General features: G+C 42.0%; 1 protein-coding gene across 8 annotated transcripts in view; it reads left to right on the forward strand.

Moving 5' to 3' along the window:
- The window catches only part of setd5 (SET domain containing 5), a 211297-nt gene that overhangs the window by 129300 nt on the left and 68801 nt on the right, over positions 1-13196 (forward strand). For 7 of the 8 annotated variants that reach the window (XM_073072849.1, XM_073072843.1, XM_073072846.1 and 4 more), the window contains 2 exons: positions 2315-2566; positions 5690-5998. In XM_073072849.1, the coding sequence (XP_072928950.1) occupies positions 2315-2566; positions 5690-5998 (561 nt within the window). The remainder of the gene's footprint in view (positions 1-2314; positions 2567-5689; positions 5999-13196) is intronic. The other variant, XM_073072850.1, reaches the window with a different exon arrangement.

Genomic DNA, 13196 nt, shown 5'->3' on the forward strand with positions numbered 1-13196 from the left:
CCCCCCCCCAGTTAAATTGAGGTAACTTTTTTTTTATTCTTTCTTCTCTTTTAATTTTTTTATATCAGTGCATTTGTAATGCTACTGTGACACTATAATTTACTTTGGGATCAATAAAGTATCTATCTTTAAAGCTGGATGTTAACAATGCTACTGTGCTGCATCCAGTAATCGAAAAATTACAATAAAATACTAATGGTTCTTTAAAGCTCTAATCATCTTCTCACTTAATATTGTTGTGATGTTAGACCACAGAAGGTAAGTATCATGATGCTAAATTCCCCTTTAGTCAAATCTATTAAGTCCATATTGTGTCTATGGAAGAAACTGCAATTTAAATGTAACTTTTAAGTGTGATGAGGATATTACATGCAAAGTTTGGTCTAATGTACAAGTTCCTGTTTATAGTTGATTTGAAACCTGTGAGTAGTGCAGCTTTGTAACGTGTCCATCAGTTACTTTTATATGTAGAAAAGGCTTTAGTTCAGGGCTTTTGCGCAGTCGAAGTAGAAATACCTACTTAATCTTGCAACTTCATCTTCCCCCAGCCCTCTCCAATTCCAGTAAAATCTGTTCTAGGATAGTATGTTACACTTGCAGCCTTTACTCCTCATATCAGATGGGAAACATTTTTTTTGATGATTTAGAAAATAAAAAAACTCTAGAGCAGGAGTTCCTGAGCTGGAGTCCATAAGACCCCTTGCTTAATGGTATTGGTCCATAAGCCAAAAAGGTTTGGGAACTCCTGCTGTAGAGTTAATCAAGACTTTGGATGGCATACATTGAAAAATCCAAGAGAGAACCCTTGAGTACCTGGAATCCATTCTCCAGTACACTTTGATCCTACCACTAAACATATCTTTACCATTCCCCCCCCCCCCCCCCACTGGCTGGGATTGTTCCCTCTGTGATCCCCTTGTCCATTCATCCCTTCCCCCAGCACACCCCTGAAAGTGGCCTAAGTTCTACATTGGCCCATACACCATTTAATCACCTCCATTTGGGTCCCCAAATAATTCTTCCAGGTGAGGCAACACCACCTACAAATCTGCTGGGTTGTCTATTGTGTTTGGTGCTTCCAATGAGGCTTCCTCCTGAGACGAACCCCCTCCCCCCTGTAAATTTGAGAAATGCTTAATCGAGAACCTCCTCACCGTCCGTCACAAGCAGGAATTCCTATTGGCCAAACATTTTACTTCTGATTCCCATTCCTGTTCTGACACATCAGTCCTTGGCCTCTTGTGCAAAGTTGAGGCTACCCCCAGTTTGGAGGAACAGCATCTGTCTGGGTAGCATCCAACCTGATGGCATGAATATCAATTTTAACTTATAGTAATCAAATTCCCCTCCACCCACTTCCTCCATTCCCCACTCAGACCATTTACCTCTTCTCACCTGACTATTACTCCCTCCCCACCACCTCCCCTTCCCTTTCTCCTATGGTCCACACTCCTCTTGGATTCCTCCTTCTACAGCCCTTGACCTTTCCTAACCAACTGGCTTCACCTATCACTTTCTAGCTAGCCTCCTTCCCTCCACCCCAATTTTTTACTTTCGCATCTTCCCCCTTCCTTCTCAATCCTGAAGAAATGTCTCAGCCTGAAACATCAACTATCTATTAATTTCCATAGATGCTGCCTGACTTGCTGAGTTCCTCCAGCATTTTGTGGCTGCTGCTCCAGTAAGTTTTGATGGATTTAATGTCTCTTGAAATCTCAATGATGAGTATTGTTCTAGATGGATCATTTTGCATACATGCTTTCAGCCAGGTAGTGCTGGTATAGGAGGACCAGAGTGTTTACTTTTTGGGTCAATGTATACAGTTGTTGCTTCTTGAAAACCTGCATGAACAGAAGCCGGAGCTTTCTCTTTTTGCAATTTGCTTATCTGAATTTAGCACAACTCTACTTGCTGAGATTTGAAATAAACTGTCCTTTGGCCAACTGAACTTAAGTCAAAATGACTGTGCAATGGATGGGCATATTGCTTCACTTTGGTGTCAAAGGTTTATATCACCTTTGAGCATTTTTTTTTTGTTGCAGCTGTAATAAGCTGGTATTGATGTAGTGGCCTACAGATGCTCACTGATGAAAAGCTATCAACAAACTGGAAATAGAAAGAGCACTAAGGATGATCCAACATGTTAGCAAATGTTCCGTCAAGACTAGTGACCCAGAAAAGCCATTCAGCCTTTAGGAAGTTAGCAGCATGTTTGCATGTGACGAGCTATGAAAGAAAGTAAGTTGCTGAGGCTGATATTTTGATCCTGTAAGTGTTTTTTATGTTTGTTTTCTTTGACGCTCATTGTTCACAGTCACGGGAGCAGCGGAAGATGGAAGCCATCATGCAGGTTTTTGAGAACTTAGAGAAAAGAAAGAAAAGACGTGAGCAGGTGGTTGAGCGCACTACTAGTCACCCCGGCGGTGACGCCAATCCGGAGACTCCAACCACAGATGTGGAGGAGGTGAAACTGGAACCTGCAGCCGAAGAAGCACCCTCCAGTGGGGCAAGAACACCACAGCCTGTGCTTGCAGGGGTAAGCACACGGCGAACTTCACAGTTAGGGGTAAGCAGAGCATTAAATTGGCAAATGAGCTAATACAGCACGAGGAAAGATATTGTTGATGGTATAATCTGAGCAGTAAAGGTTTGGATTTTTCTGGTGCTAATTGTTTCATAGTCAGTGCTTCATTTGGTTTGATTTTGCTTTAATACTTGTAAGTATAGGAGTACCCAAGCTAATTTTATTCTGTAGTTCATTGCTAAGGGTGTAGTTAGTTATAAGTGAAGATGGCATGCGGGATGATTAGTAGCCATTGCACTTCATCTCTTCAGCGGAGTGAAAAACATTGAATCTATTCCACGTCGAGAGGGAATGAAGCTCACTTTTCAAACTCTTGTAAATTGACTCATTTTTGATTACCTTGATTCTTGGACAGCCATAAAGTTAATATGATTTGTAGGAAAAGTTTAAGCTTGTGAAGTTATTAAGCCTTGATGTCTTGTGAACTGTAATTTTAGTGACTGGGAATGGGTGAGAAAATATTCCACTTTTGCAATGGAGAAATTAATTTATCTTGCACCCTAGATTGAATAAGCATCTGATATTTTAAAAAAACCTTATGGACAGAAATTTTTTGAAAAATGACGGTGAATCTAGAAGGCATAGTTATCTTTTTTGTTAAAAGAAATGCACAAAATTAATGTGGAAGACAATACAAAATATAGCTTATTGCTTCACATTTGGGGACATCCCCTTACTCATATTTACAGTTCAGTTTTATAATTTTTTAACAGGTGATGTGTCAACCTGCACTGACCTAACAATTTCCAGATGTTAATCTGATGCTCTAGTAACTTGATCATTCTGTTTTACAACTGTAACTTGTGATAGATGCAGGAATATGCTGGTAGTGTATCTTGCATGAACTTATCAAGTTGTAAATGAAAATGATGGTCATTCTCATCAACTTCAAATGCTAAGACTCTTCCCACAGATGCTTCATGACCTATTTACAAAGTTTTATGTCTTTATTTGAGATTTTCAGCTTAAGCATTTTGCTTTTTTTGCTTTTCCATACATGGGTTATTAATAAAGTGTATCTATTGGATGTGTAAATTATATGCATATAATATACCACAAATAACTTTCACATTATAAAATGTTAGTACAGTGCCTGAATCAAGTAACTAGTTTGATTTTTTAATCACGTATTATATAATCTGCTTTAGATAAAATGTTAGTACCCTGTCTGAATCAAGTAACTAGTTTGATTTGTTAATCACATATGATATGATCTGCTTTAGGTTTATTATTTCTGTTTTGCTCCAAAGTGAAACTGTACACACATTTTCTGAAGTTATAGCTTACAGTGATGTTTTATAAGCTGAACAAAAAGCCTTGCATTAAGTTTACAATATTTTGCTCCAACTCTTAAATCTTATACCACAAAAAGATTGCTACTTAAGACCACTCATATTATTAATGTTAATCCAGTAATGTGACAATGAAATGGCAACTCATTTTCTGTTCCTTTCACCCACTGTACCTCCCCCCACAGACTTCATATTCTTCTTATTTTCTAATTTTTCTATTATTTCTGTCATTTTTGATTCTACGTTAGCAGGTCAGACTGATATCAAGAGGCAGACTTGTCAGGTAGTAATAAAATCAGAGAATTGCAGTAAGATGCTTCAAGGAATTCATGTATGATTCAGCTGCAGAATCCATACACGAAGGAATAACTGACCTACAAAAGAAGTATCAAGGTGGATTTTACTAGTCTACCAGAAAACATCTTATTTTCAAGACCCCCTCCCCAAGCAATATAAGTTTGAAGTGAATGCATATATTTTTCATGTAAGACTATAAGTTGCCACCTTGCAACATGTGGAGAACAATATTTAGTTGATGTCACAAACAGGCTCAGTGCTTTTTCTGTGAAGAAGATGAATAAGCATCTACTTCCTAAAAAAAATAGCACCTCGTGGGCAAAATGCACAACATAAGCTCAAATAAATAAGCTTTAATTTTGTTGCTGGCATAAATTTAAAGGATGATTGGAGGATATGACTCAAACCTAAATCTTAGCAATTGGAAACAAATAACTCAGATTTCCACTGAGGCTGGTTTTGTTCAGTTTCTATACACATTCATGTGTATGGTGAAAACTAGCTGGTGCAGTATAACATTTCGCGGTTATGTAGTATTCAGGTTGACAGGAGCTAGCTAATTTTAAATCTGTGTAACTGATCCAAACGTCAGGCAGGTTATATGTTTGGCAGTTGGTCTCCAGTTCAACACTTTAAATGAGGTGGGGGAAAGAATTAAACTTACTGAAAAGACCACCAAGTGAAATTGAGTTCCTGTTTCAGATTTGAAGGTGATGCTATAAGTAGTTTTAAAGCATTCATATTTTCTGTACTTTGAGCTGACTTCAGATCACAGTTGATCGAAAACATCTTGGGTAGAGTTGCGAAGTACTGGTCAGAGTACCAGTCCTATTGATTCATATGTTCCTTTAGTATTAAAAGATTCAGAAGATGTCTCCATCGAAGACTGTTCCCTCATATTCTTCTGGATGAGATGTATATGTGCAGAAGAAAAAACTGATGTTGTCTATATATCATCCAAATCAGATATAGTTCTCTTTCCATTATGTGTTCCATATCCCTTTGAACTTGATTATGCTATAAAATAATGAGGCTTTTGCTTACAAGTAAATTTTTTTTTCAGATCAAAGTATTCATATTTAATCAAATTCATTAGTATTGTGCGGAATTTACATTTCCACGCAAGGCAGATTAATTAAAGAGAATATATGCATATCTTAATCTTACTAAAAATTAATTTCCCTGACCTTTCTATGTTTTGAACTTGATGCATTTATGTAGAGAAGAAATAAATCAGATAACTTTATGACACTGTCCCCCAGTGTGGATAGCATGAGGGAAAATAAAGAGAGTAAACAGGCCTTTGCACTCAGTCAATCTAAATGAAGATACAGAACCAATTCTAGTTTCTTGGCAGTTCTTTTGGTCTGATTACAATAGGTTATGTTCTTCTATTTTTACAATATGTCATCAGTTCATATTATAAAAACAATTGCTGGGAAAGGTTTTGACTTTTTGTATGCATGCTTGGAGATGAGTTTTTACTTTGGTTAATCATCCTATGTCTTTAAAATAGGAGCAAGTTTCCGAGAAGCCTGCGAAGCCTCCTGCATCAAAACCAAACAAGCCACGACCCAAAAATCGTTTCTCACGCTATCGCTCAAGTTCAGCACAGCGATTACGTAGACAACGACAAGCCAGCAGCCAGTCAGAGCCAGCACCAGTGGTAGCAGTGGATGAGGGGGCAGCAGGGACAATGGTAACAGAAACCACATCTACGGAAGGCGTGTCAAGTTCAGGAGCTCCAGGAGTAGAGATCACAACAGGCACTACAGTTGTCTCCCAACCAAACCGAACCAGTGTCAAGTATCCTAAAACTAAAAGGGTAAGTGTGAATGTACATGTGATCTAGCTCATTTGCATTGAAGAGCTTGTTTATCATTAATGGTCCTGTAATTCTTGGGCAGTTTCTTAAACAATTTTTATGAATTGGGTAAATTTTAAATACATTTATAAAACCCGATGAAATGAATCAGCATATCTTCAGTGTTTGGCCCGTGGAGAGTCTTGGCAGATGAGACTATCTTGAATGGAAGATAGTTGGGTTGGAGGGCCTGTTTCCATGCTAGATTTGATTTCCTATGATTCTAAGATATCCATTACATAAGTATACATTACAATTGGAGCTGTGAACCACATAAGACCATAAGATATAGGAGCAGAATTAGGCCATTTGGCCCATCAAGTCTGCTCTGCCATTTCATCAAGACTGATCCTATTTTCCTCTCAATTCCAATCTCATCCCTTCTCTCCGTATCCCTTCATGCCCTGAACAATCAAGAATTTATCAACCCTACCTAAAATGTATGTATAAAGACTTGGCCTCCACAGCTGCCTGTGGCAAAGAGTTCCACAGATTCATCATTTGGGTAAAGAAATTCCTCCTCATCTCCATCCTAAAGGGAAGCCCCTCTTTTCTGAGGCTCTTAGACCCTCCCACCATCGGAAACATCCTCCCCATCCACCTTATCAAGGCCTTTCACCAGTCATTAGGTTTCATTGAGATCACCCCCCCATTCTTCTGACTTATAGAGCTATCCAATGCTCTTCAAATTCAACCCCCTTCACTACTTCTACTAAAGTACATGACTATACACCTTGCGACACTAGTCAATCTGCCATTTCTTTGCTCATTCTGCTAATCTGTCTATCCTTTTATAGCCTCTCTACTTCCACAAAACTACCTGCTCTCCACCTATCTTCATATCGTCTGCAAACTTTGCAACAGAGCCATTAGTTCCATCATCCAAATCATTGACGTGTAACGTAAAAAGAATTGACCCCAACACAGACACCTGCGGAACACACTAGTCACCAGTAGCCAACCAGAAAAGGCTCCCTTTATTCCCATTCCTTCCCTCCTGCCAATCAGCCAATGTTTTATCCATGCTAGAATCTTTACTGTAATGCCATGGGTTCGTAGCTTGTTGAATTGAATTTACTTCTTACATACTTTACACATAAGGAGTAAAAGTCTTTACATTATGTCTCTGTTTAAATATGCAATTTATAGTAATTTGTAGTAAAATAGTATGTACAACTGGGCGGTCAATATAGCATAGGAATACAATTGTATCAGCATGAATTAATCAGTCTGATGGCCTGGTGGAAGAAGCTGTCCCGGAGCTTGTTGGTCCTGGCTTTTATGCTGCGGTACTACTTCCCAGATGGTAGCAGCTACCATCTGGTTGGGGTTACTCGGGTCCCCAATGATCCGTTGGGCCTTTTTACATGCCTGTTTTTTTTTTTAAATGTCCTGAATACTGGGAAGTTCACATCTACAGATGCACTGGGCTGTCCGCACCATCTCTGCAGAGTCCTGCAATTGAGGGAAGTACAGTTCCCATAGCAGCCAGTGATGCAGCCAGTCAGTATATCAGTGTATTTCTTTACCAGTCAGTGTATTTTGTGTATATTTACAAAATACAATTAAGTTGGTCAGGAAAACTATTGAAAATCTTTTCTTTGTACTTTTGTCAGTTAGATAAAGGTTCATGTGAATTAACATATAACAGATTTTTGTTCTTATTGCATTTTGGAAAATATCCCAACTTTTCTGGAAATGGGGTTTGTAAATAGTATGTACAACTGGACGGTCAATATAGTATAGGCCGCCCAATAGTAACAGGGATATCGAGGAGCGGATAGGGGAACAGATCCTGGAAAGGTGTAATAATAACAGGGTTGTTGTGATGGGAGATTTTAATTTCCCAAATATTGTTTGGCATCTCCCTAGAATGAGGGGTTTAGATGAGGTGGAGTTTGTTAGGTGTGTTCAGGAAGGTTTCTTGACACAGTATGTAGATAGCCTACAAGAGGAGAGGCTGTACTTGATTTGGTATTGGGAAATGAACCTGGTCAGGTGTCAGATCTCTCAGTGGGAGAGCATTTTGGAGATAGTGATCATAATTCTATCTCCTTTACAATAGCATTGGAGAGAGATAGGAACAGACGTTAGAAAAGCAGTCCTTCTCTATCACCTGCTTATTCTCCCTCTCGCACTGTGTAGAAGCTTTCTTTATTTCTGAGCTGACCTCTTCCCCAGTCTCTTCAGTTCGGTTCCCACCCCCCAACAATTCTGATTTAAACTCTCCCCAGTAGCCTTAGCAAATCTCCCCGCCAGGATATTGGTCCCCCTGGGATTCAAGTGCAACCCGTCCTTTTTGTACAGGTCACACCTACCCCAAAAGAGTTCCCAGTGATCAAGAAATCTGAATCCCTGCCCCCTGCTCCAATTCCTCAGCCACACATTTATCCTTCACTTCATTCTATTCCTATTCTCACTGTCGTGTGGCACAGGCAGTAATCCCAAGATTACTACCTTTGTGGTCCTGCTTCTCAACTTCCTTCCTAACTCCTTGTAGTCTTTTTTCAGGACGTCTTCCCTTTTCCTACCTATGTCATTGGTACCAATATGTACCATGACTTCTGGCTGTTCTCCCTCCCACTGCAGGATATCTTGGACGCGATCTGAAACATCCCAGACCCTGGCGCCTGGGAGGCAAACTACCGTCCGAGTTTCTTTCCTGCGTCCACAGAATCGCCTGCCTGACCCCCTAACTATAGAGTCTATAGTGTGTGGCCACAGAGAGATCCCGCCACTGCTGGAGGACTGAGCGCCGGTGTTTGGTGAAACGGTCTCCCAGTCTGCGGCGGGTCTCCCCAATGTATGAATGGCCACATCGGGAGCACCGGAAACTGACATTATTATACATTGGGGAGACCCGCCACAGACTGGGAGACAGTTTCGCTGAACACCGGCGCTCAGTCCTCCAGCAGTGGCGGGATCTCCCTGTGGCCACACATTTCAATTCCACAGACCACTCCCACTCCGACATGTCTGTCCATGGCCTCCTCTACCGTCAAGATGAGGCCACACGCAGGTCAATGGAGCAATACCTTATCTCCTGCCTCGGTAGCCTCCTACCTGCTGGCATGAACATTCAACTCACAGACCTCCATTGATACCCCTGCCCCCCCCCCCCCCCTACCCCATCCCTATCTATAATTTTAGTCTGGTTCTCTTTCTCTCTGTTTTCCCCCCTATCTAAATGGAGTCCAGTTAGGAAAAGGGGAAGTACAACGAGATCTAGATGTTCTTGTACATCAGTCAATGAAAGCAAGCATGCAGGTACAGCAGGCAGTGAAGAAAGCTAATGGCATACTGGCTTTTATAACAAGAGGAATTGAGTATAGGAGTAAAGAGGTCCTTCTGCAGCTGTACAGGGCCCTGGTGAGACCCCACCTGGAGTATTGTGTACAGTTTTGGTCTCCAAATTTGAGGAAGGACATTCTTGCTATTGAGGGAGTGCAGCGTAGGTTCACACGGTTAATTCCCGGAATGGCGGGACTGTCATATGTTGAAAGATTGGAGTGACTGGGCTTGTATACACTGAAATTTAGAAGGATGAGAGGGGATCTGATTGAAACATATAAGATTATTAAGGGATTGGACACGCTGGAGGCAGGAAGCATGTTCCCACTGATGGGTGAGTCCAGAACTAGAGGCCACAGTTTAAGAATAAGGGGTAGGCCATTTAGAACAGAGATGAGGAAAAACTTTTTCACCCAGAGAGTGGTGGATATGTGGAATGTTCTGCCCCAGAAGGCAGTGGAGGCCAAGTCTCTGGATGCATTCAAGAGAGAGTTAGATAGAGCTCTTATAGATAGTGGGGTCAAGGGATATGGGGAGAGGGCAGGAATGGGGTACCGATTGCGTATGATCAGCCATGATCACAGTGAATGGCGGTGCTGGCTAGAAGGGCCAAATGGCCTACTCCTGCACCTACTGTCTATTGCTAGACCAACCCTCCCCCCCCCCCACATCCATATCAGTGTGGGGAGGTTTGGGAAACTCTTCATCAATTATTGGAGAGTTTGCGTAAGCTAACATGTACCACACCCCATTTCTGCATTCCTTGACTCTGTACAACATTCAGTGGTTAAGTCCCCTTCCTGTTTCTCCACTGATTGTCTTTCTGTTCTACTTTGCCAAGGAGTCCTCCAACTAAGCATAACGTCCATGTCTGGCTCTGGGTCCACACGTACCTCTTGTCCGAGAGGTAAAAGGTGATTTCAGTGGAGAATTTTGACAGGCCCTTGCCCGTCTTCTGGCTTCACCCAAAAAACTGGCACATTTGGCATCTTACTCTCCACCATAGCCACCAAGAGGTCAGCCAACATGTGCTTCCCTGGTAGCCCCAATTTCCTTTGGAAAACTCCGTCTCCAGGCATCAGTTGGGAGAGCCTAATCTTCTAATCATATCATCTCTCATTTCCTTGATTCTGCTTGGTAGCAGATACCTCTGCTAGTTCATAAGCTTTTTGCAATTCCCTCCTCGTGTCAGACACATACTTAAGGTAGGTCTTCTGTGGCAAGTCTTCCACACCAATCTCAAAACAGAGGTCTACAGGCAGTCTTGCTTCACATCAAACATCAAATAATATGGTGAGTATCCAGTTGCTTCATTCTGTGTACAGTTACAGTGGTGGGACCAGATGCTGAATCCATTTGCTCTTGCAGATATCCAGAGTTTCGAGTTAGTCTAGCAATGTCTGGTTGAGTCTCTCAGGCTGGAGATCACCTTGAGGGTGATAAAGTGTAGTCCTTAACTTCTCGACTCTGTGCATTCTCAGTAACTCGTGTATGAGTGTACGGTCAAAATCCCTTCCCTGATTGCTGTATTTCCCTGCCTGAGAAGGCCATAGTGAATGAAATGCTTTTCCCGTAACACTTTGGCATGGTGGATGACTTTTAATCCTTTGTAGGGAAGGCTTGAGCATATCTGATGAAGTAATACCTTGCCAGTGTTACTGGAATCAGGCTCTATGGAGAGGAAATCCATACATACTAGATCAGATGACCCTGCAGTCTGCAGATGAGATAAAGGAGCAGTTCTTGTAGGTAGCGTCTTCCTCTGAATACATTGAATGCGCAACTTACAGTTCTCTTCTACCTCAGGCTTCATTCAAGGCCAGTAGAACTAGTCTTTGAAAATCCATAGGTCTTGTCAATCCCCAAATGACCTGAATTATCATAAAATCAGCTGGAGTCTGTCACCTTTTGAGCTAAAGTACCCCACACACAAATTGGAGATTCTGGCATTGAAATGGGCTATAGTAGATAAGTTAAGAGATTATTTATATGGTTCCAAGTTCAAGATGAGGACAGACAATCCATTGACTTTTATCATGATCTCAGTGAAATTGGATGCCAAGGCCCCCTAAGCCCTCTCAGCGGGCGTCTGTATAAAATAGATAAGGCTTAGAAGGGCATTCTATATCGATCAGGGTCAGGACACAGGGTTGAGACCTTTGGTTTCTGTCAGCTGGAGCTTAAATCTGTGCCCTTTCATGCTAGCCATTTCAGCTTGGGGAAAAAGCCTCTGACTATCCACACGATCAGTGCTTCTCATCATCTTATACACCTCTCTCAGGTCACCTCTCATCCTCCATCGCTCCAAAGAGAAAAGACCAAGTTCACTCAACCTGTTCTCATAAGGCATGCTCCCCAGTCCAGGAAACATCCTTGTAAATCTTCTCTGCACCCTTTCTATAGTTTCCACATCCTTCCTGTAGTGAGGTGACCAGAACTGAGCACGGTATTCAAATGGCTTTTCTCTTTTCTCCTTCAGAGGTTGAATCAAAGAGTGACTCACTTTGGAGTAGTTCTTCACAATCCTCCAATAGTACCCACAGAATCCAAGGAATGAGTGTAGAGCACTCACATTCTTGAGTCTTATCCATGTGGTCACCACCTCTATGTTTGGGTCTGTAGCTACTCTATCCTGTGAGACTTGTGTGCTCAACGTAGATGACAGACGTCTTGCAGAACTGGCACTAGCAAACAGTGACAGTTTCAAATATTCACTTTCAGGCAGCCTAATACCTTCAGTAGCCTCATTTCATGCTCTTCCAGGGTGAACCCAAATGCTGAGATCATCCAAGCACACCAGTATCTCAAGCAAGTTCATGTCCCCAACAGTCTTCTCCATGATACTCTGGAAAGTAGCTGGTGCTTCTGATGTACCCTGGGGCATCCTTTTAAACTGAAAGAATCCAAGTGGACATATGAATGCGTCTTTTCTTTGTCATCTTCACTCGTGTATCTGATAATACCTACTCCTTAGGTCCAGCACACTGAACCACTTCACTCCACTCAGGCAGACCAGAGCGTTCTCCATCGACGGAGCAGTATACTGGTTGGGGACTGTACATCAACTCGGTTTCCGATAGTCAACACATTCATACCTTCCTATTCTTCTTCCACCACTATGGGTGACGCATTGGGTCTCATGACTCAGTGATAATCCCAGCTTCCTTCAACTTCAGCAGATGCTGCCGAATGTCCTCCACCTCTGCGGGTGCTATTTGCCAAGACCTTTCTCTGAAAGAGGTGTCTTCTGTTACTCGGATAGTGTGGCAAGTACTCTTGGAACAAGCCAGATTGAACTCATCAGTAAAAAAGACATCTTCAGACTTTTAACATCTTCTCCGTCAGTCTGTTTTGCCAACCTCCAGGTACTGTGGAGTCACCGAAGTGAAATGACTTAGCTGTCAACTTTCCTGATCCTGGAAAACTTGACATTACAGTCACTGGAAAACGATGAGCCTTACCAATACCCCAGCAGGTAAGCAGGACTCTTCTTTGTGGTCTTCCAAAGCATCCACCAGGGGAGCCTTGGCATCAGACCTTCTGGAAAATTTGAGGTTTCCTGTCACTCTAGCTGCTTCCCCAGGCCGTAACACGTCTGTTTTGGACTTGGCGTACCTCATTTGTGCTCATCATCCAGCTTAGGATGGGCCTGCACTTTCTCAAAAACAGCTCTGACCACTGGGTGAATGGACAAGGCTTTGGGAAAGGCCTCTCTAATTCTCTCCTTGCAGGCTTCACTAGCCTCCTCACAATAGGAGTATTTGTTCCCACAAGATTTGGAACTTCGCCCTTCTTGACTGAGTCCAGACAGACCAATGCTAATGTAACAAGGACCTCAGCTATTCCTACATCTGCCTCCGAAAACTCC

This window comes from Hemitrygon akajei, chromosome 19, assembly GCF_048418815.1.
Source record: "Hemitrygon akajei chromosome 19, sHemAka1.3, whole genome shotgun sequence".
Classification (NCBI taxonomy): Eukaryota; Metazoa; Chordata; class Chondrichthyes; order Myliobatiformes; family Dasyatidae; genus Hemitrygon; species Hemitrygon akajei.